The following is a 23,867-nucleotide window of genomic DNA, read 5'->3' on the forward strand; positions in this document are numbered from 1 at the left end:
TCCTGAGCTGGACATAAGAAGCCGGAAAGCAATGGAGAAAAAAGGCAGTTTGTGTCTCTCTTAGCAGATGAGCACAGAGTGGAAGTCTGCCCAATGGATGGAAGGTAAGATCGATGGAGTAGGCTTTTCCTGGCAAAGTGTCTGCGATTTAAACTCTGCAATGGCAAAATTAACTCCCGATCGTGCAGAAAGGTCTGTGCCGGCAGTTCTCGTAACCACAGGGAATCCTGCTGAATCCAAGAGGTCTGTGTACTGTAATGTGAGGGGTTTTGTGTACTGTCACAGGATCAAGTAATGCTCTGTTCTGGTTGCTGAAAGAATATTTATATATTCCTTAGAATTATGGAGTTTGTGTGATAATATTAGAGCAGCTGTTAGTTTCATGGATATTATCAGCTGTTTCTGAGGGATTTGCCAAATTGCTGTAATTTGTAAAATTGCCATTTTAATAAGCAAGTCATGTGTGAGGGAATAGGAGCGAGCATGTCCCGTACAGGTTCCAATTTTCAAAGTCAGAAAAGAAACCCACCAAACACATCCGGGCATATTTTTTTTTCCATTTAAATTTTGGGTAGTACCAAACGTCTCCAATCCTGATTCAACTGATTATATTCCAATCAGAATATAAAAGAGTAGTGATAGGTCTTTATCCCCACGAGATCCCAGTGGGGTGTCTTGGATTTTAGCAAAAAAGCTGTATGGTGTCAACCTTAAGCATTCCGACCATGCTGGTTTTGCTACCAAGTTGACGTATTTTACCCCTAAACCCTGGACTCACTTGTTCATATTTTGAGGCCATTTTTAGTCATTTAACCAGAAGAGCCTGTGATAAACTTCCTAACACTTTCCTAGTACAAAGTGAAATTGAGGAGAATGCAAGTATAAGTTAGCAACCTTATTGCACCTAAGTAAGAATAAAGACAGGGAAGACATTCAGAGAGTGCAAACCTTTTGTACATAAGCTGCTTCTCTCCATAAATTATGGGGTCATAATTAATTCTGTTTTCAGAAAATTAAACCACTTTGAATGAATATATGATTCTCAGGAAATATATTCTGAATCAGTAAATACGTTTTTGAACCAACTATTATTTATCAGCAGGGACTTTGGCATCTGGTTGCTCCATTATAATTAACTAATACTATGCAAATACTGCTGCAGAGAATTGAAAAATAAGTCATTTGTGTTTGAGGGGAGCAGTGTGGCGAAGGCAGTGAGCGCATGCAAATATTAATCTGCAAGAGTGCGTGAAATGGCTCCTTAGCTACATTAATGATTTGAACAATATCAGGAATTACTGTTCCTCCTGCAGTCTTCGTCTATATGGGCTTTTTGGTATCAATCACCATAGCAACAACCACCGTTAGTAGTGAGACTGCAATTCAGCTGCATTATTCCCTCCACGGGAGGGCTGTCGTTTTTTCAGAGCAATGCGCTTCAAGGTCATCTTCATTTACCTCCATCTCTTTGCTGCCCTTCCAGGAGGGCAGCTTTCTGTGGGAAACTTGTCCTTCTAGGCATCAATCCGTGCTTTAAAGACTGGCATTTGACCCAAGATCTGTATGAAATATTCAGATATTTGGTAAGCACACCAATTGTCTGCAGACAAAACAAGTAATTTAGACACAATTAAGCCTGAAAATAAATACCAGTTAAATAAAACTAACATGATGACAAGCATTGGTAACTGGCCTGGGAGTTCCAACTTAATTTAGCCTGTCTGGACTCTGACCTCCTTATCCACAGTCCAGCTCAAAAATTAATTTATGTGGGCTGTGGTAAGCTGGGTTTGCACCTTGTGCAGAGTACCTGGGCAGATGGAGCACAGGTGTTCCACTCCTGCAGCCGTGTGGAGCTCAGATCCTAAACCTCACAGCTTAGGAGAGTTCCTGAAGTCCACCAGCCTCTCCTGCCAGTGTTAAAGCAGTGATAAATCAACAGCAGATCTCTCCCTCCCCAATGCAAATTGTCCTGTGCCTTCTTTAGAAGATCCATTATCAGATTTAAGCAAACAAGAAATTTTGAGCCGCAGTATTTTAAGTTGCTTTGGGGAAGGTGTCAAAAAAAAGGAATGTAATAATTTGTCTTCTTTTCTTGTCTTCAGCATCAGTAATTGCTGTTATCCACTTTACCACAAATTTTACCAAAAAATAATCTTTCTTTAAGCCATTCATGTAATTTCAAGTGGAACTGACTTTTGGAGGAGAGACATGAATTAAATATCTGACTCTTACTGAAAAGCTAGAAAATATTTAATTAAAGATTAGCAGTGACAGCAGTTATAGTCCATTGTACATAATTCCCAGCTCTTATTAATGATGGATATCCTGTTTATTTCATATTTTGAGTTTTATGCGGATTTGAGGATCCATGCTTGATAGAGACATCCATTGTAGAAATATTGTTATGTACAAATACACATTTTTTGAAGTTACAGTTCTCAAAGAGTGCTCTGTATCTTCAGAGCATTCTGCTTTTCTCTATAAGCACTTAAAAGCATGTGCTAGAATTATCTTAATTTTTTGGTGCAATGCCTGAGCTAAGATTGTCGCTGCTGCACCAGACTGCTCACTAAAGCCTCCGGTTAAATCCTGGCTCCAGGCAAAAGAGAAGCAGCCACTACTGAAACACTAACTCCACAACTGCAGTGTCGCTCTCTCTTTTTGTTAAAACTTCTTCTATCCAAAAACTGCTTCTGCTCCACTTCCCTCAAGAGATGTGTCAAGGCTGCAGCTGGAGGCTGTGGCAGTTGCCCCCTATGTACCGGTATATAGTACAAGGCAGAAATTAATGCAGAACACCTCTAGTATATATTGTCTATAGGCCAAGGCACATGTACACTATCATTTAGATGTGATATTTTGCTTCCTAAAACTGTGAAGAACTTTAACAGATTACAGTACTCTACAACGTAGCTTTTGTAATTATTCTTGTTTATTGCTTTGAAGCCTGTTGGTTAAACACTTCTTCTTGACAAACGTTTCCAAGATTTCTACTGGGATCACTTCATATTTGAAGTAGGTTTTGCACCTTAGAGTACAACATTTATTAATTTCTTTGGCACTAAGGAAATCAAGCTAATATTTGTTTGCTTTGTTTTGCACAAATAGGCTTACACTAGGACAGGTAGCAAAATCAGAGAATGCAAACAAATTGCTCAAGTCAAAGAAAAAATACCCCCATGATCATTTAATTACTATTCACACATTTTCTATTGAAATGCTCTGGAGGCAGTGGGATGCTGTGGTGATGGGACTGCCTAGGTACCCTGACAGATTTATGAAAGGAGATGTGAAGGAAACTGTCCCTGGGACTTTACTTCCCTATCCTCATTTCTCCAGGTGCTATGTAAGGATAATTTGTAGTGCTGCTTTTTATTAGGTTCTTCAAACCAGCACCAAACCCCACAGAGGGGACTCCGAAGAGGACAAGCGTGCTGGCTCTTGCCTAGGTACAGAGGGACTGTAAGCAGCTTTTCTCCTCTGTTGCCTGTTTGTGGCAGAGCAAGTCCCCGAGTGGCTGGAAGCTGCAGGCTTTGCTTTATCCTGGCATGCCCTGCGGATTTTAGCTGTCAGAGAGGATAACGGAAGGGTGAGAGGAACTGGGACGTTATCTGCCTTCCCGTGGCCAGCAGGAGAGCCAGCTGCACACGGAGGTGGACGCGTTCTCCGCTGGAGGCACGAGTGACCCGGGAGGAACTGTCCCATTTGAGCTGGCCTGAAGGTGGTCATTAGGTCAGTAAATGAAGAAAAGGGCCTTTTTATTTCTTGAGTTCACCAGGAGGTGCGTAGAGCAGCCTTCTACAGTGAGGGACCATGTGCTCCCATTTGGCACTGCCACTGGCTGCTAGTACACGCACAGCAGTGGCCCCTGTGACAGCTCTGGTGGCTGTCCAGTGGCTTCCTTGTCGTGGCACACTGGTTGCAGCCCATCAGTCTTACTAGTTGTCCCAGCAGCACATGGCTGCTATAACTGCAGGCAGGAAGACGTGAGCACAGAGAGCTGCTCTTCTGCCTCCCAGCCCTTGTCCCAGTGCAGGTGATGCCCTGCCTTTAGCTGCGCCAGTGAGTTGCAGAGATTGATCCCCACCTAAGGACTGTGGTGGCGGGAAGGGGGAGTTAGCAACAGCCAGGCTGCTGTGCTTGTTCAGCAGAGGGAGAACTTGTAGTCTCTAGTGCTGTCATCACACTAAATTTAATTTTTAAAGAGAAATAAAATAATCATGACCGTGCAATTTTTCTAGCTAGTAATTCACAAGCTTCACTGAGAAAGTCCTCATGAGAGGTTACAAAAGCTGAACTGCTTCTATTTTCTGGCTGCGATTATCCATAATTTTATATCTGTACTGGGATTTGTAGGTGCAGAGGAGGAGCTTTTGTGCAAACTTCCATTGTCTGTATCCCACGCATATGTTTATCAGTGACTAATTTGCCAATGCAGCAGGTTTCTGAAGGGAAGTGCGTACAGACAGAAGGAGGGGTGGAGGTGGGACCAAGAATACAACGAGGGAAAAAAGATGGGCTTGTTACAGTTGGGGGAAAGGAAATTAATGCACATTTGGAGTGTGAAAATCATTGCAACCTTGCCCAAAAATTAGGGATCAAAGGACTACACAAAATTTTGCTCAGTGATCAGTTTCTGAGATTCATCAAAATAATGCCAGAAAAGCAATTTCTTCTTCTTAGCCTTGATCTGTTACAGAAACTCTATGTAGCCCTAGAAATATTGCTGTTTCTTATTTCCTTTTTTAAATAGATTGGTAAGATTATAACTGTTACCTTAGATTTCCACTTGGCATCATCTGAAAAGAGTGTTAGGTTATTCATCTGTGTACTGATCAGTAGGTTTAATAGGTTATTTTATTTCTGGTTATGGGATAAGGATTGAAAAGTATGCTCAGTGAAGAAAAAGAGCAGAATTTGGGTGAAAGCCAGAGCATTTTAATGGTCTCAATTCTGCCATGCGAGAGGGTTTTTTCAGATGCTTTTCTACCTGATTGTGCTCCTATTTCACGTCCGTATGAGAGAGGTATTCATCTCCTAATATTAGTTGTCTGATCTCAGTTCCCTCTCTTTGGAGAGGAGAGCAGCATTGGCCCCTCCAAGGGACAGTTCTTATCCCAAGGTAGGTGTCAGGAGTTGGCTGTTGAGGGCATCTCTCTATATCCAAAATACTCTGCTGACTACAGAAGAAGCCTGAGCAACCAGCCTGGACCAGATGATACTTTGGTGTCTAACACTAGATGCTCCTTTGGTGACCACCCTCTGTTGCATTTAATTATTGATGTCAAATTGGGCACACAGCGGAGTGCAGCTGAGATTCCCTTTAACATTTATCTCCGTCGGAGGGTCTTGGATCGTGGCCAGTGCACGGTAGTATTGCAGCAAGGAAGGCAAACCTCTTCCCTTCTAATTAGGCAGATTGCTACTCTGGTAGACACAGTAACATCTGGAAAACCTGGGACTAAGTAGGACAGAGCACAGGGCAGGAGGGGAGAAGTATATATATTGTCATGCTCTGATGTAAAACTACAGGCTGCTTAGTTTAACGGAGAGCCCGGGAAGTTTGCGAGCTAGAATGTAAATAGGTGTCTGTGTACAAGTGAACGTGTTCTTAATTGCTAGATAAATAGATTTTCATTCCCAGGTATAAAACAGACATAGTATTTCAGTAGAATACCACTGGGTTTCTGTCGTTGGCTGGGAGCTGGGGTATGACAACTCCCTTTACAGAGATTCTGCTGCTGTCCAGATGCACTTGCCATTGCCATGTTTGGTACAACCTGAACTGTGTGGTTTATCGTAGGGGCTCTGCAGATATGACAGTAAATAGTTCCGCTTTTGAAGACAAAAAGACCCCCCAAGTGCAATGTTAAAAAAAAGAAGTTAATTATAATTTATTTGTATGTATTTATTGTACTTGTAATTTATCAAAGCCATAACTTTCCTGTAGACGACTGATACTGCAGAAGCAGAATTCTTTTTTAAGTAACTACCTAAAAGTACTTGTGGAGAATTTCTTCCAGGGTTTTGTTTCCCCCACACCGTGACGAAATAAAGGGATTGTGAACTGCACATTGTTGGAGTACCTGAAAGTTTAATTTGATCAGGCTTCTCTGATTCAGCTGTCCATTAGGCTTGCAGAGGAGAGTACTCCACTCAGCTTCCTATCTGACAAGCGCCTCATTTGTATGTTAATGTTGAGTTGTGATTTCCAGGGAAGGCATTCAGTGTGTTGTAAAGGGCCTTACTGGCAGATTGCAGCTAAATTGATGCTCGACTCACTAAATATTTACCCTACACATCCCACTTAATATGTCCAAAACCAGGCACACTGTGAAATCCTGAAACCTGATTCTGTGCTTGTGAAAGTCAGGAAGCTGATAATGTCAATGCCGAGCAAAGCGAAGCGCTGTGCGAGTCCACCAGCGTGTGCCAGCACACCTCCAGCCTGCCCTGCAGCCTTCCCGCTCCTTCCGTGCTGTCACCCCATACACCCGGCCTCAACACCCAGGCAGCGCTGCAGCTGGCCCCCACTTTTCCTACCTGCAGTTCTTGCAGCCCTACTGCCCCTTCTTCAGGGCTACCCGTGGCCCCTAGAGGATGCATCCTATGGCACGGTTGGGGTGATGACCACTGTGTCTTCATCTGCTCTTTGCCATTAGGAAAAATGTTTTGGGTTAGGACAGCCCAGATAATGCTTTTGTGCTCTCGCCCTCCTGCTGTCTCTGATATTCCTAATGTGCTAAAGCTGGCACAGTGGTGAGGGGTGGGTTGGAGACCTCACAGCTCACCTGTTTTTTTTTCCCAAGCCTGTTCTCCCAATGAGTTCCAGTGCAGTAACAAGTCCTGCATCTCCATCATCTTCGTGTGTGACGGTGACAATGACTGTGGGGACGGCAGTGATGAACGAAAATGCTCCCCTCTGACCTGCAACCCCAATGAGTTCCAGTGCAACAACAGCGTGTGCATCCCAGAGCTGTGGGTCTGCGATAACCAGCCGGACTGTGAGGATCAGTCAGACGAGTCCGTAGACAAGTGTGGCTACGATGCCAAGGCCCTCAACACCTGTGCGGCTCATGAGTTCCAGTGCGGCAATGGTGAATGCATCCACCTGAACTGGAAGTGCGACGGGGACGAAGACTGCAAGGACAAGTCTGATGAGCAGGATTGCCGTGAGTGGCTGAGGGCTCTTCTTTGTTGGGGAGGGGGGCCAGAAGGCTGCTGTGGGCTGTGTTCTAAGCAAGTCTTTGATGTCTATGCAGCAACTGTGTGCCTGACAAGGAGCGCTTGTTTCCCAAATCGCATGGCTGGGTGCCCGACCCAGCAGGGTCAGGTATATTCCAGACTCCTTTTATGCTTTTTCCTTGAGGATTCAGAGAGGAGGTGCAAGAGCTGTTGAATGGTACCGTGCCTCAGAAGAGATCTGTTTCACTAGAACGACAAGGAATGGAAAATGGGAAAAATGTTCAAAGCCCTTCTGGCTGCATGGTGGGTCACAGCCTGGAGGTTAGAAGCCGCCATGCTAAAGGGAATACATGATCAGCAGAAAAAAAATAATTAGTTTTCTGCCTCTGAAGTTAGAGTATACTGAACAAGGCAGTCAAGAGCAGCACCTCTGAAGAATCCAGTTTGAAATGCACTTTGAGCTTGGCTTGATAAAGGCACAGAGCTAATAAATAATGGATTTCTTTTCAGCTGGCTTTATGCATTTAACATGGTGTTGTTGGTGTGTGTGGTGTTTTGAATGTCTCATCCGTTTTTAGCCACTAAACTGTTCAAGCTGGTCACTTACCTGAGGAAGGGGAGAGAGACAGACAAGAAAATAAGAGCAAAATATTTTGCTAAAATATTTATAATCACAAGATTGAAATAAAATAAAATATTTACATAGCTGTGTATATTTAGCAGCTCTGACATTGGGCCACCTCTGGGGAAGAAGGCAGCAACCAGCTGCAGAAAACAGACATTTTTGCAAAAAGGTACCTAACAAAATTTACCATTTTTGCCAGCCCCATCTTTTCATAGACGTGACAACACTGAGCCCAGGGTGGGGAGCTCAGAGCAGCTGTGTGGGAGAGCCCTTCAAGGAGCGGGGGATCAGACTCACTCCCAGGCAGAGAGAGGCAAATGTAAATTCAGTGGCTTCTTTAGCAAGCGGAGGAGGATGTAGTAAGTCCTGGACACCGCTTTTTACACTGCAGGAGAGCAGGGAGATGTGCCACAGGTAACCGTGGAGCTGCTGTGCCTTTGAAAGAACCAAGGACTCTTAAAAGAGAGGTGAGAGCAGAGTAGGAGAAGCCAAATATGTTTTGTTAGGAAGAGAGCAGCTTCGACTGAGTAGGGATGGAATAGGTAGGATGTCTTTTCCGTCATCTCCAAGAAGGTGTTACAGGAGCTGAGAGAGTCCTTGGGCAGCAGGTACCCAGGCAATACTTCCAGGGTCTGATGTGCTGTCAGCACAGCCCCTGGCAGGCAGCATCGCACAGACAGTGGAATCAGGAGACAAAGTTAGTTCCTGGCATCCATTTCAGTGTAAAGTGACAATAAGGAAGCCAGGCAGGAGCATGTCCAACAGGGACGTGCACCACTAGCTGGGTCAGCCTGTGTTATTTGGTGCCTATTTTCATTCCAGACTTCCTGCAGACAATCCTGTACTTGCATCTCCTCCGAATCAGGAGGCAGTGGCTAGGCCTGTGTTACAAACACAGGTGAAGAACTGGTGTCTGGCACAGGCTGCTTCCAGCAAGAGAACTTATCTGTGTCCCACAGGTTGCATTCCTGAAGTGACAGTGACGTGGCAGGATGGCTGAGTTTAAACAACTCAGGAGAGGGGAAAAATGAGCTCCCGTTTATTTCCAAGTGGTGAAAAAAGAGGGGAGCAGCTTAGGGATGGCTTTTTCTGGTGAAACGTCACTAGAATGGGATTTCAAGCCCTGTTATTCAACTTGAAATTGTTTTTTTAAGACTCGTATGAGGCTCATTTACCTTGGTTATTTGCTGGATGAGAGGAGGGGACTGTGCCCACGTACCTTGCTGAGGCAGAGGGAGCACTCTGCTCCCCAGCTTATTTCCTTGACCTGACAGGCACCAGCAATACCGGCTGAGCACAGATTGCCGAGACGTGAGGCCCAAAAGGAGCACGGCTCTGACAGCATCCGTCAGCTACAGAGCAACTTCACCAAGTAGCATGTTCAGATATGCCAAGGGCAGCCTCCCTGGGGCAGAGGACACAGCTGGACACCGCTGCAGCACAGCACGGTGCTGACAACCAGTGGAGGAAGGAGGAAATGTGGCAGAAGTGTCTTGAGGCAATTACATCCCTGACTAGCAGAGATTTAGCGCCCGAGGTTTTTTTCCAGTAAGTCTCAGTAACTGCACAATGTGCAGCTTATCTACCTGGGAGAAACGGGCATGTGAGCCGCTTCTGCTGCCTTCAGTCCTGTGGGCCAGGAAACAGTGGGATTCGAAGTTTTAGCTGCTGCAGTGCCTGGTTGTGCCCTTTACACCCATGCAAGCTAGGAACCTCCCCGGTGCCAGAGAGCTGCCTGGGCCTGCTGCTGTTTACACCGCGGGGAGGGGAATCTCTAAGCCAGTAGCGCGGAGAGGACTTGCAGCTCTGAGCACTTGTGTAGCTGATGCATCGTCTGGGTCAGAGTCAAAACTAATATTGCTTCCCCACCCTAAATGCAGCTGTTGGACTGGAGAGTTTAGGGATTGACCTTTATTATTTTCCTCTCCAGAAATCCTCATTTTGAGATCGGTATCGCGTGGTATGCAGGGAGTTACAGGTATATGACACTGCTCCATCCCCTTAGCAACAGGGATGGCACAAGCACCACTAGGTTTGACTTGATTAAAACTGCAGCTACCAGCGCTATGTCTTCTCTTGCAAGTGGGAATCATGTAGGGTTTGCACTGTATAAAATAGAGGGATGGGACCTAATGCTTTAAAAAAATGTCACAAGGCCGTCACCAGTCATTTATTATAATCATTTGGGGGGGATAAATGAGTAGAGCAGAAATGAAGGGTGACAATTGGTGAACAGGTTTTGGCAGCAAGACAGCAAATAAATAGGAGGGAATGAGTCATTTCAGGAAAGCTGAGTGATAACATTGAGTGGTTGGGGTTTTTTCCCTAGCATATATATTAAAATATGTATATATATTTATAAAGTGAACATTAGGTTAGATTAATTAGTCCCCAAATCTGGAATGGTTGTATTTTAAAATGTCCTTTGCAACTCACATTAGGGGGTATCCAGGAGGGAGAAAAAATAATGCTTACAACTGACAGCTAGAAAACAGATCCCTTGAGACCCGACCTCACACGTTTGTGCCTCTGGCTCCCCATCTATAAAATGTGATTGATACATTTTGCAAATGCTGGTGTTTTCTTGAGATTAAGTTAATTTGGGGAAGAAAAAACAACAAACAGAAAACAGAAGAAACACAGGCTCTGACTTGGAATCTGGACTGTATCTGCTGAATTTGAGCAGTACAGCTTTGTGCCCAGTATTCGTAAATAGGAAGCGTGTCTGTTTGATGCCTGTTAATTTAGCAGGGCTTTTGTAAATTGTTTCATATTTGATTTGCAGAGCAGAGGAGATGTCTATAAAACTGCTGAGATTTCACTGATTTAAACCCCCCAAAATAGCACAGCAATTTTCTGAACATCTCGTGCAAATAAACAGCGCAGCTCTTTCCTCTCCTTGGGATATTGCTCTGCTTCGGGAATGGCCCTGATGGTGACCTGCTGTCGACTCTGCCAGTGGTGCTGAGATGGGTTTGTGTCCTGGCTTCAGGGCAGAAAATTTCCTGGCCCTCTCCCCTCAAGCTGATGCTCTCCAGGCCAGGTATAAACATAGTATTCTCTCTCCTCCTACTGAAAATCACACCAAAAGAGAAATGCTGTATGAGCATTTTAATAACTTAGTGATCAGTAAGAGTTGTTACTGTATCTCCTCTTTTTGGATGTCCATTAAGAGCCTCAGGGGCTATTCCTCAAAGGTCTGAACTTCCACAGCTCTGCTGGAGTGAGAAGTGAGCCAGGAAACCAAGCCTGGTCTCCAGACTTATGTCTTTTCTTCTTGAAGCAAAAGCTTTGTGCAATGATGTTGTATGGTCCCATGTTTGTGTTTTGCAGTCCTCGTAGCAGCAAGGCTGGGAGCTGTGCTGTCATTTTTCTCAGTCTAGTGGTGCTTTTGCAACATTGTCTTCGCAGTTCCTGAAAAATTCTCCTTTGTTTAAATTTGTTTTAGGATTAGAAACCTTTCTATTCTTAGCATCTAGCTATAACTGCTTTCTAGAAGAGCTTTGAAGATTACAACTGAGGACAATTAGTAGGTTTTGTAACGGCTGCCTTCCAAATCTGTGGCTGTTGCCATGCAGATTTACTTGATAAACAGGAGACCCGTTTCTACTACGGGAAAGACAAGACCCCTGTTGGCTTTAATTGCATGTAGCACTTTTGCGAGGGATTAATACTTGTAGTTAGCAATGGAGGACCATCGTTTCCTGTCTCCACGCCTAGAAGTTGCTACATAAAAGGTGAAGTAAACTGTTTTTCATGTTGGGGGTGAAGACAAGAAATAATTGTGGCAAGGGAATTTTTAGCTAGACAGTAGGAAAAGCTTTGCCATGGCCAGGGTTTAGCTTGGAAGAGGTTGGGATTGCCTAGGGGGAGAGTGGTGTCTCCATCATCAGGTCTTTCTCCAGGCAGGTGGTTGTACATGGCAGGAACGGTTCAAGGAGAAGTGCTTCTGCCTCCCTGCAGGAGCTCTCAGTGCCACTTCCAGATCTGTCGTCTGTGATTGTCCCAGACCACGGCTTTGTTTCCTCCTCTCCCTCATTTTTCTCCATTTAGAGCAGCAGTTCCCACATGCTTAGTTTGGAGCTGCTGTCCCAGATGTCCCACTGAGGTTTCCCATTTCTGTGCCTGAGTTTATTAGCTGAAATGTGGCAACACAGCTGGTCCCATAACTATGCTTATTGCTTGCAATTTTTTTCTTGCTTTGCAGCTTTTTATGAATATAGTGCATATGGTTTTCCTCTCCAAGGAGCAGTGCTATTTCCAAACTTTTCTCATGTGAATACTGTGTATTTCCGAAGGCAGGATTTCTCCCTTCCCCCACCAGCCCTGCAGTTGCGGCTTTTCCTGTCTCTTGTGCCCTTCGTCGGTTGAAGATGCACTAGAGCTAAGTCCAGTGAAGCAGCTGTGAACCTGGATCCTGCATCCTGTGGGATGCGATCACCAGTAATGCTGACCCTTTGTGCAACTAATACTTTGTGGTACTGATGCAAGCTCACTTCATGTTTATAGTTCTTCCTGGCTTATCTGAAAGTAGTAATTTTTGTGTTAGAGCCAGTTTGTCAAATTGTCAAGGAAGGTCTGCCACATAGCTCTCGCCTCCCATGTAGTAACATCAGTGCTGACCCCCTCTAGCTATTCAGAGGCAGTGATTTTCTGCCATATGATACCAGGGTGCAATCAGCAAGATGGAAAGGCTAGAATCAAGAGCTCTCCAGGGTGCTCTGCCTTAATAGGATTTTAAGAAAACATTTGCAAGATGGGCTCCTCAGAAGTAAGCTGCGTAACATGTCCCAGGAAGGAGGAGCCTGTTTTGCCAGTGAACTATGGGCTGCAGCCCTTTGCTGGCTAGCGAGTGCCTGTAGCCTTTGTCAGTGCAGGCCTGGTCCCAGCTAGGGAGGTCTCTCACTGAGTGTAACCTTGGGGAGGGAAACATGACTGCTTTTAGTATGGTCATTGCAGCTGTCTGTTTTATGTTTTTCCCCAGCTTTGCTGTTCATCAGATACGTTGTGAGTCTGTAATAGTCTGACCTGGGCAAACGAGCTTCAGGCTTGAAACCTGGCCTGATGCTGTGGAGATGTTTTTATGTTTTTGCCCTGTAATGCCAAGAAACACCAAGCTGCAGTGCAGCGGATCTTTTCTGCCTTCCAGTGGTCTGTTAACTCATGGGCATTTAGTAACCCAAATGATGATGTCTGTGTTGCTAGATTCGTCCCTAATGTGACCACACTGGGTTTGGCAGAGAGTCAATACGTGTCTCTTGCCCATGCCCTTAACCCGAGCATGTTTTGAAATATATCTTAAATATTATTTTTTCTGAAGGAAGGAGAGCTGAGGAGCAGTTGCACTTGCCTACTCTGCACTCCTAGTTGGAAAGCAGCCTGGCCTCTCACATAGACTGAAGACCCCACAGGTGCTCCAGTGCTGACAGTTTTGCTGCCCAGTTGCTTTCTTGTGTCTCACCGAAGAAGCTTCACAGCCTGCACTGATTCTGTTTTGACTAGATCTGCTCACATGGGCTTTGGGGCTCTTCCCAAGGATGTAGAGGGTGATCCGGGATGGCAGAGGGGCACGGAGGGACAGTGGCTGAGGGGAAGCAGACGATGCTCTGTGCCGTTTGCTGACTGGGGGTGCAAAACTCCAGCAGTGTCAGAGATACATGGCTAAAAGGTATCACACAAAAGATTCAGGTCCTGTGTGGCTAATGCTTGAATGCGTTGTCTTAAAGCTCTGGTGACCTGCCAGCCGGATGAATTCCAGTGTGGCGATGGGACCTGTATCCACGGAGCAAAGCAGTGTGACAAGGTGCATGACTGTCCTGACAACAGCGATGAGGCAGGCTGCGTCCAAGGTAGGTACAGACAGCTCTGCACTCCTCATGCTCTGCTGTGTAAGCCTGCAAGAGCTGCGTGGCCATTGGAAAGGGAAGAGGCTTTTGCTGCTCCTCTGGGCCATGGCAGGCTGCTTCCTGTAGAGAGTTTTAAGCCATCCTTGCAGTGGGGTTGCTTGGGAGAGATGATTGTGCTGACCAGGCAGACTGCATGTTGTGAAAAGTTCCTTGCATGATACTCAGGCTTAATGTTCATTTGCTTAATCTCATCCTATTTCTGCTAATGACACCCTCTTGAAGCTTTATGTCAGGCTTTTTATTGTCATGAGCCTCATCTAACTTAGTTGCTTTCCTCTCTTGCCCGACATGACAGAGTCAGCATGTGAAAGTCCCAGCAAGTTTCAGTGTAAGAGTGGAGAGTGCATTGACGGAGGCAAAGTGTGCGATTCACATAGAGACTGCAGGGACTGGTCTGACGAGCCTCTGAAAGAATGTGGTACAGTACTTGCCTTCTACGTGTTGCTCCTGTTGTAACTGTTTCCCCTCTCCTCCATCTGGTGCTCACAGCTTTGAGTGTAACCACATGTAGCTGCTAATGCTATTTCTCACTCTGCTCCTCTTTCCTTGCCTTTATTCTCTCATCACCCTTCATATGAATATAATTAGTAGCCTAATCTGATCATCTGCAAGTTTGAACTGTGCCCTTCTCAGCTCAGCTTTTATTCTTGGAGAGATGTATGAACTCAGCATGGGACTAGGAGCCGGGAATTCCCCCTCTCCCCAGATACTAGTGTCTTCCACAGCACAGACCTCATTGCCTAAATTATCTTGGATTTGTAAGATGATGATAACATCATAAAGATTTAGCACTGGGAACATGCTTGGAAGGTGAAAATACATAGAGCGGCAGCAATCACTGAGAGATGACTTCAGCCATTTCTGGGTTTTACACATTGTTGCTGCTTCCCTTAGAAATGACAGCAGGTTGCTCTCTGCAGTGTCCTGCCAGCTCTGGGCTAGTGAGAATGAGGAAGACACGAGAGCCGGGTCTGCATCAGGGATGTCAGTCAGCAGAATGGAAAGCCCAGGCCAGAGAGCAGTGCTGCTCTCCCAAGGGCAGCCCCTCTCTCTTCTTTGCCACCAGGTGTTGTGGGCACCAGCCCCAGTCTGGAGTGTTACTCAAACGCTTTTTTTTTTCCCCAGTGCAGAAATGTCTCAGACAGGCATCACTTTCCATGACATCATGGAGCACCAGTAGCATGGAGCTCAGTGCCAGCCTCTTAAATAACTTGCATTCAGGAAGAACTGTCAGTCTCTCCTCTGTATCAGACAAGCGTGTGTGCATGCCTAGTGAGGATGCTCTTACCTTGTCCTTTCAGTATGCCCTTGCTTTCTTCCACACTAATCCACATCTCCCTGTCTTTCTGAGTGGGTGTCGCAACTTGTCTGTCTGTGGAGGTCTCCCAACAAAGCTAGCAGCCCAGTTTGTCTCAGGGGACCACGCAGTGGCATGGCACAGCTGGGTTTGGTGCTCAACCTTGCCGTGGTGCTGTGGCTGACTTGGTGCAGTTGGAGGCTGGCAGTGAAGTATCATTTGAGTTAGGAAGCTGAGCAGAGAACAGCCCCCAAAGGAAACATGCTTCTTTAAGAGTGCAGAATGGTGTGGATTGCTGTGAATGTAATGCCTGCCCACAAGTAATCCACGGGTAAGGCAGGAGGTGCAGGGCACACTCCTCATCTTGGTGCATCTGTCTAGCTGTGTGCTAGGCACTGTAGTGCCCTCCGAGATTCCTAAAAAAAAAAAACACAGCACAAGGCAGAACATCACTTGTCTTATTTTAGGCAGACGGTGAATATACCGCTGAAGTTTGGGTAATGGGCAGCAGCTGCCCAGCAGAAAGAGAACAGGCAAACATCTCTGCCTGGCTCCTCCTCAGCTCCTGTTGAGAAGTGCAGCAAGTGAACCAGCACTTGATTTACAGTCTCTAAATCCTTTCCACAAAGCACCTCTGAAACCAGGGGAATCATCTGAGTGAGGATTTGCTTGTCAGTCGAAACAGCCTTTGTAGTATTTTGCAGAGAGCAGTTGTGCATGTTTATGACCCAATTTGCTAGAAGCTTATGCAAGGTAGGAGTAGGTGATAGCCATTAATAAACATCATCGAACAGTGACAACACAGTGTGAGTCTGTGGACACCTTCTTGGAGCCTAGTGAACATGCTCTATTAATAATGTATTGATATCTGTATGTGTGTGTCTTTGATAGGAAGGTGAAAGCATCCCAGAGCTGAGATGGAGTTCCTTCTGGCATGATATTTTCCTAGTCTTACTGACTTAATTGGCTTGTGGTTGTTTTCATTGTCTTCCAAGAGCACTGGTTTAATGGCTCTGCTGTACTGCTCACCTGCAGTGTGCAAGGAAGCAAGAAGTAAAAAATAAATGAAAAATTTGCCTTTAAATTGCATTACAGATTGAAGCAAATCAGTTGTGTTTGTTCTAGTGAGCCCTCTATCCCTGAAATCCCACAGCTGCTGTTCAGCAGTCTTACTTAGGGAGAGGACTTTCTCTTCACCTTGTGTAGGTTAATTACAAGACCAAGAGATGTTATTTGTGACAGGAAACCAGCTTTCCTCAGCCTCTCATTCAGTTCTAGTTACAAGGATCCATTTAGTCTGTTTTTCATTTCAGCACTTGAAAGCAGGATCAGAGAGGTGGCCTTGGACTAGAGAGGGACCCAGGAGAGGATGGGACTGTTGCTTCATAGATTGCACACTTGGGCTGATGCAGGCTGCCAGCAGAGACTGCCGTGTGGGAGGCGTTTGTGGGAGGGCTGTATCTCAGTGCTAATGGAGTATCTCTGACAGACTGTACTGTGGTGTTTTCTGGAATTTTCACATAGATCATTCCTTGGAGCTAGATGGGAAAATGGTGCAGTATTTCAAAATAGCTGGCCCCTGGGAGATGAGACTCCCCCAGCATGAATTATTAAAGCTCAGAGAGACTGTTCAGAAAAGTCAACATAAACCAGTGCATGGGGAAGAAGGAGTCTCCTGGAGAGAGCCCTTAGGTCCCTTGGAAGTTTCTCACATGCGGCAGAACATGCTCAAAGCAGCAGCTCTCTGATGAGATGAGATGCAGAGATTCATATACGCCGTATCCCCAGGGCTCCCTGTTCATGTAGCCACTAGCTTTCAGTCCAAATGATCCTACAGTGTTGGTTTGGAATAAGAAGAGGCAAGAAAGTGATATGGTGCTGACTTCCCCATCTGTGAAGTCACTCGTATGCTCTGTGGGGCCAGTCCTGGCTACCAAAAGCTGATAGGTATGGGAAAATTTCTGAGGACCTCGACCTCTCTCAATTTTATTCCATTTTACAACTAAAAGCCTTCCTATATCACAGATAATCTGTATATCCCTTCCAGGTATTAATGAATGCTCTATGAACAATGGTGGTTGCTCACACATATGCAAAGACTTGAAGATCGGTTATGAATGTGAATGCCCGCCCGGATACAAGCTTCTGGATAAAAAAACGTGTGGAGGTAATTTACATGCAAACAGCAGTCCCTTGTGTTTCACCATACAGAGAAGTGATTATATTCACTTCAGCATTGCTCCATCACAGATGGTTTGATTTCAAGTTATTGATGGGTTTCAAACACTCCTTTCAGACATAGATGAATGTGAGAATCCAGACGCTTGTAGCCAGATCTGCATTAATTACAAGGGGGACTACAAATGCGAGTGCTACGAGGGATATGAGATGGACACCCTGTCGAAGAACTGCAAAGCTGTAGGTAAGACAACCCCACAGGCACTTAAACTCTGCTTGCTCAACATCACAACTCCAATAAGAAAACATGCTTGCAGGGCTGAGGCTAGGGGAACGGAAACAAAAGGAAACTAGCAAAGCAAGCAAGCAAAGACGCTTCATTTCGAGCAGCACAGAACTGCTGCAGTGATAGCAGATGCGTCTCTAGGCAAGAACTACTGATCATGCAGATCAGAATATTTTAACAGTGTACAGAGCAAGATTACAGTCACTAGTTGGCTGTTTGAAGCTGAAACCAGAAAAGAAAGTCTCTTGACAGGTGTTATTAAAAACAGTGCAGCAAAAACATTTAGTGGTAGTAGTATTACAAGGAAGAAAACATCCCAATTAAAGCGTGGTAGGTTAGCCACCTCTCCACTCTCCCAACTTCTTACGCAAATACCAACCAGCAGTTTGCTTGACCTTATTGCAAAAATGAATGTTAATGTCAGAGGGATAGAAAGTTGATTTGTGCAAGACTGAGCACTGGCCATGGTGAAGGTTTCATTAATGGAAATAGAGGGTCTCTTGGGGAAGGGTGAGTTCCCTGCAATACAAAATTGCTTCTCTAGTGTTATCCTGCACATCCATGTGGCCTCTTTTTCCCAAGTTCTATATGGTATGTACATTGTCCAGCTGTCCTCATAAAATCTGTTAGTGTTACACCTGCAGTGAGTTAGGACTGACCCAGATCCTGGGACACTGATCTGCTTGTTGGTTAGAAAATTATGTTGTGCCTGAGAGTCTGTGCCGGGAACCCTGCAGCACCATGTGTTCCAGTGCTAGAACCTTGTCCCACTGCTCACCTTTCAGTATCATGTTCCTCAATCCCCTTTTGTCCTTCCCAGTGGAAAGACACTCTTTGTTAGGATCTTCTACTGGACACTGCTGGAGGCAAACCGGTCTAACCCACTAAAGCTTGTTCTGACCTCCCATCCTGTCCCTACCTCAAACAGGGAGATGCACAAAGAGGAACTAAAGCTTCAGTTGTTTGATTTGCAGCTTATTTTAGTGACGCCTAAGAACCCAGAGAGTCACACGCTGTGCTACTTGCAGAGGGTAGGGATGTGCACCTCTTGATCTGAGCCTACAGACATAGGTGTCTGCTTCCTGCAGTAGGAAACTGGCCTCCATGGGGCCCACTGTGAATAACTGTGGAGTCTAAGGTGGTGTTCTAAGCAAAATAACTATTGAGTTTCTGTGTGTCCTGCTCCCCTGTCAACTTCATGCTCCACGAGAGGCGATGGCCTGGGCTGGCCTGAGATCACGACTGCAGTAGCGGTATCACCAGCACCCAGGCTGCAGGCTCTGGCCCACAAAAAAGAGACATGAACTGCCTGAGGCTTAGTGCTCAGGTGGACTGTGTGAGTTCTGCATGGGCGTGAGGGTCAAAAATTCCTCCCTGGCAAGCAGTCCTGGCTTTGCTGGATTCAATGTGGCTCTATCGTGCCTCAAGTCTGTCTGCCTCCATTCCCTCCAGCCAGCCCGGAGGGCTGTCTCTTCCTTGTCCTGGCCATGAGTCACTAAAATGTGGCCTGTGTATTTTGTGTCTAAAATGTGTAATTGAAGGTGAAAACATTCCCCAGAGTTTTGCTTGTGGCTTAGCAGAACAGGCAGACCAAGAGCCAGCGTGCATCTCATGACCACAGAGGTGCTGCGGTTCTCCAGATCCGTGTGTGATAGCTCTGCCTCTTGCATTTGCTTCTGGTGCGGTGTAAAGCTTTTCTTACAAAGCAGAACTATCAGCGGCTGACAGTTCTGTTGTTGTTCGAGAAATGAAAGCTGAATGTAGCCCTTGCGTCAGCTGGTAAAATGACAAATGTGCTTATTTTCTTGTGGTAGGCAAGAGTCCATACCTGATCTTCACCAATCGCCATGAGGTCCGTAAGATAGACCTGGTGAAAAGGGACTACTCTCGCATCATTCCCATGTTGAAGAATGTTGTGGCGCTGGATGTAGAGGTGGCAACAAACAGAATATATTGGTGTGATTTATTCTACCGAAAAATCTACAGGTAAGGAGCAGGAGAGGATGTGTGTATTGGTACCTTTCCAAGGCTATGGTTTAGTCTGTACCCCCTAAGGACAGTCTGCAGAGAAAAATAGAGGGTACAGTGAACCTGAGGGCTTTTCTTCTCTTACTGGGTTACCTGATGTGGCCCAGACTTGATAAGCTTTTTCCGTAATTGATAACAAAATTATGGCTTGTGCAGTTATCTGGTTTGATAATACAGGAAGGCTTTTCGTCAATAATAGATCCTGCTGCATTTGTGCAATTACACGTAGACTCTTGTTTACTGAGTCACAGTATTGCTAAGCAGTGCTGCGTGAGACTGCCGCTGTGCTGTGTGCTTGCTATACGTGAAACCACAAAGGACTCAGCATCTGAAAGCATAAAGGAAGCAAATGGCGGGAGCAAGGAGGTAGCAACGCAGATACTCGCTGCCCACTCCAGTCTCTGGTAGACTGGGTTTAAATTCACAGCACTTGACCACAGTATGCATTCTGTAATTCTCATTCTCCCTCCTCATTCAGCTGTTTTTATGGCCACCATCACAGTATTATGTACCGGGGCTTGTGGGTGTGCCTAGTCAAAAATGCATTTAATTTATGCGCTGAAAATCCCCCCTGTATATTCTGATTTGCATAGCTGTTGCACCCTATTGCAGCTGCTACAGTGATTTGCTCTGGATTTTAGCTAACGATCAGGCAAAGGTTGATGGGTTTCAGTGCGTGGGAGCCAAGCTGGGGTTTCTGCAGGCTGTGGTAGCTCCCATGGCATTGGCCGGGCAATTTGCCCAGGCTGTGCTGAGTATGGAGCATTGAAGTAGGTAGGCATGTACCTGAGCAGCCCTGTGGGGCTCTGAAAATGGGGAGAGGGTTCAGAAAAAAGCTGACTGCTTTCACCGTGACTGATTCTGTAGGCACAGGTAAGGGCTTCGTATTCATATGCAGAGAATTATTCAAGACACACTGGTCCTTCTGCAGCGCTCTGACAGGGAATGCCCTGGGGCGCTGGGAGCCCCTGACTGTACCAACTTTTTCTTCTTCCAAACAGCAGAATTTTTCTCTTTCTTACTCCTACTTGTATTAGCTTTGTTGTAAATCCCGCCTTCTCTGCAGACCAAGCTGTGCAAACATAACTTCTTAACAATTAATGTTGCTGTTTAAGATACTGCTACTATCACCAATATCAAACACTTCTAAACAAAGGCCACCATGTCCATGGAGAACAGGACTCTGCCTGCAGGAGTCCTGTGGGGGAAAAGCAGTCTGTAGTTGTAAGAGGCTGTTGCCAGGTGAAAACTATGGTACAGGAGGTAATTGCTAGCAAGAGATCCCACCTTTCTTAACATTCACCTCCCTTGCCTTTCCAGTCCCTCTCCTGTTGAGGTGATGTCCCCGTTGGGGTGCCAGAAGATATTTTACAGTATTTAGTTACTGGGAGAATTGCAGTGTCACCTCTGTATTTCACGAAGCCGCAGGAGCCTCTCTTGGCTTCCCCACCAGTGCAGCAAGTCACACTGAGGGTACGGCGCAGCACCTCGCCACAGTGATGGACAGGAAGCGTGAACATGGCTGTTTCACTGGGCAGGAATTAATCGACCTGGAGTTGTAGAGTCAGAGTGTGTGGTACCCAGCAGATTAAAACAACAGTCTTGGGAACATTGTCAGATGCCCTGCAGAACCCCAGTGATACTGTTCATTTGGTGTTGGGTCAGAGAGAAAGCAAAACCATTCCATATAGTGAAGATGCAGCAGTTTGCTGTTAATCCAGGCTGACTCTGCATAGTCATCCCAGCCTGGGACACAGACCATAAAACAGTGTTAAAAATTCCTAGGGTTAGATGTTTGCTTCCAAGTCTCTGATCTGATACTTGAGAGCTCAGCTCCCGTATGACTTATCTTCTCATTCCATGACCAAAGGCAGGATGGCTAGTGGACAGAAAATGTAAATCATCTTGGAGTTTCAGATGTTCAGAGGGTAAAAAAACCCTTTCTGTGGTTGATAACTTTTTTAAGATGTACCAAATTATTCTAAGAGCCAGACTAAGCTCTTAGGAACACCAATACAAACTCAGAATAACGCCATTTCAGTTCGCTCAGTGCAATTGATATTGGTGCTGGGGCAACAGAGCAGAATCAGCCCATGTGCTTGTAGGAGCAACACTGAGTTACTTGTGAAACATCCACGTGGAGTTTGCTGCCTTTTAATATTTTGAAAGATTTTGAGGCTGCCGTTATTTGCTGAACATTTTCTTTGTATCTAATAAGAGATCATTGCCAAATTAATGCAGGTCCATGAATTCCTTTGATGAATCATAATTAGTTACACAGGTCCTAATTCTACAATACATTTAAGCACGTTTATATGCATGCCAAGTTCATCTCTGTTCAGCAGAGCACTGGAGATTGTATTTCCAACGTCCATAAATCCCATGAATCGATGCTATTGAAGTTAACGTGCCTGAAGTCAAATGTTTTGCTGAATCGTGCAGTTACAGCAGGAAGCAGGTAGAAAAATAAAGTGACAGTTCCCTGTTCTGCAAACGCCTGCCATCCAGATACAGGGAAATGAGAACAATTTGTAGGAGAACATGGAAGGAGGCAGCATGCAGCTGTAAAGGTTTCTGTGTTGGTCACACTGCTCCATGTGTACTTTCTTTCCGTGGGGTTGGAGTGGTGCTACCCGGCATTCAGCTGTCTGAGGTCCAACCCCGTGCACATCTGCACGGCCCTCTCTGTGCTGTGTGTCAGTCCTGTGACGAATCCTGTCTTTGCAGTGCCTACATAGACAAAGCGAGTGACACCGCTGAGCAGGTGATTTTGATAGACAGCCAGCTGAACTCTCCCGAAGGACTGGCAATAGACTGGGTTCATAAGAATATCTACTGGACGGATTCCGGAAACAAGACCATCTCAGTGGCCACTGCAGATGGAAGCAGGAGGAGGACACTTTTCAACAGCGACCTCAGTGAGCCGAGAGCCATTGCTGTTGATCCCACACGGAGGTAGGCGTAAAGACCACAAACACTCCCTTCACTAACAGGGATGTTCTAGTCTTCTTTCTCCCTCTCTTACGAACTTGTGGGTGGTTCTCATCTCGTCAAGACTTACAGATGCCCTTTAAGATAGATAGATCCATTGAACTTAAATGGGACTGCCAAGATGGTTCAGCTAACTCTTTGGAAGGCCGCTGCTGTTAAAGAAAGTTCTGAAAATAATGGTGAGGTCGTGTGTTCGATGGGCCTGAGCTGGTCCAGGCACACAGGCTGTGCTGGGAAATAAGTAGCCTGTCTGACGTGTATGGGCTGCCTGGATAAGTGAAGTCCACATACCTAGCAGACACACCAGGAGGTAGTTTGCATGGGGTTACTAAGGTGACATTTTGCATCCTGGTGCAAGTTTTGTGGCAGAGTACCCTGTGGGACAGTATGTGGCTCCACTAGGTGCATATGAGAATGAACTGAAGTGGCTGAGGGGCTTTGCTCTATTAAGGAGAGAGCAGTGCACCTCCTACTCCGATTAGTAGTGCAGATTTCTTACACTAGGGTCCAATTGACTGTTTTCTTGCTTGTGTCTCCTTGAGGTTCATGTACTGGTCTGACTGGGGAGACAAAGCTAAGATCGAGAAAGCTGGCCTGAATGGCGTGGGGCGGCAAGTGCTGGTGACTGACAACATTGAGTGGCCAAATGGCATCACACTTGGTAAGTGCCCAGGTTAGAGCTACAGCATCCACTGTGGCTGATGTAAATTTATTTTTATTGTTAAATAGGAAAACAAAATAGTAATTTTGCAAAGGCACCTGCACATAAAAATCCTGGAAATGCTCACCAACACGGACAATTTTATTTCAGTAGCAAGCATATGTGGTAAGTCTTGCCACAGTCAGAACTTCACACTGCAGGAGCTCTGAGTTGCTTTCAGGTGTGCCTTAAGGCAGAGGGAAATTTTGGGGAGGATGCAGAGCTGCAACAACCCTTTGGAAGTCCGGGAAGCATCAGGGAGTCCGTGGTGGTAGTGACTCTGGACCTGGACCTGTCTCAGGAGCAGCGTCACGGTACTTCATTGGACTGATTAATGCACGGTGCATCAAGGAAAGCGACGCGGCCTGCAGGGGCCTTCAGCGTGCCTGCCCAGCCGCCCCGGGTGGAGGTGGTGACACGGAACCCATCTTGGCTTGTATCCTGCATCCTGCTGGCGCACAGAGGGCTGTGGTTGTTCTCGCTGCCACGTGGATTTGCAGGAGTGGAAGGGAGGTTTCCTGCAGGTACAGCCGTATGCATTTAATGCCATGCAGATGTGAGGTTCTCTGCGTGGTTTTATATTTGAAAATTCTGGCCATGACAGGGATGTAGGAGAAAATGCTGCTACCATAGTGTTGAAGTGCTACTGCTGTGAACAAATAATGTTG

At 45.8% G+C, this 23,867-nt stretch overlaps 1 protein-coding gene across 2 annotated transcripts in view; it reads left to right on the forward strand.

The window, feature by feature from the left end:
• The window catches only part of LRP8 (LDL receptor related protein 8), a 188,791-nt gene that overhangs the window by 155,530 nt on the left and 9,394 nt on the right, over positions 1-23,867 (forward strand). The window contains exons 5-12 of one of the 2 annotated variants that reach the window (XM_063344143.1): positions 6,813-7,175; positions 13,540-13,662; positions 14,015-14,137; positions 17,064-17,183; positions 17,313-17,438; positions 19,295-19,466; positions 22,236-22,463; positions 23,042-23,160. In XM_063344143.1, the coding sequence (XP_063200213.1) occupies positions 6,813-7,175; positions 13,540-13,662; positions 14,015-14,137; positions 17,064-17,183; positions 17,313-17,438; positions 19,295-19,466; positions 22,236-22,463; positions 23,042-23,160 (1,374 nt within the window). The remainder of the gene's footprint in view (positions 1-6,812; positions 7,176-13,539; positions 13,663-14,014; positions 14,138-17,063; positions 17,184-17,312; positions 17,439-19,294; positions 19,467-22,235; positions 22,464-23,041; positions 23,161-23,867) is intronic. The other variant, XM_063344144.1, reaches the window with a different exon arrangement.

The sequence above is a fragment of the Chroicocephalus ridibundus genome, chromosome 8 (genome assembly GCF_963924245.1).
Source record: "Chroicocephalus ridibundus chromosome 8, bChrRid1.1, whole genome shotgun sequence".
Classification (NCBI taxonomy): domain Eukaryota; kingdom Metazoa; phylum Chordata; class Aves; order Charadriiformes; family Laridae; genus Chroicocephalus; species Chroicocephalus ridibundus.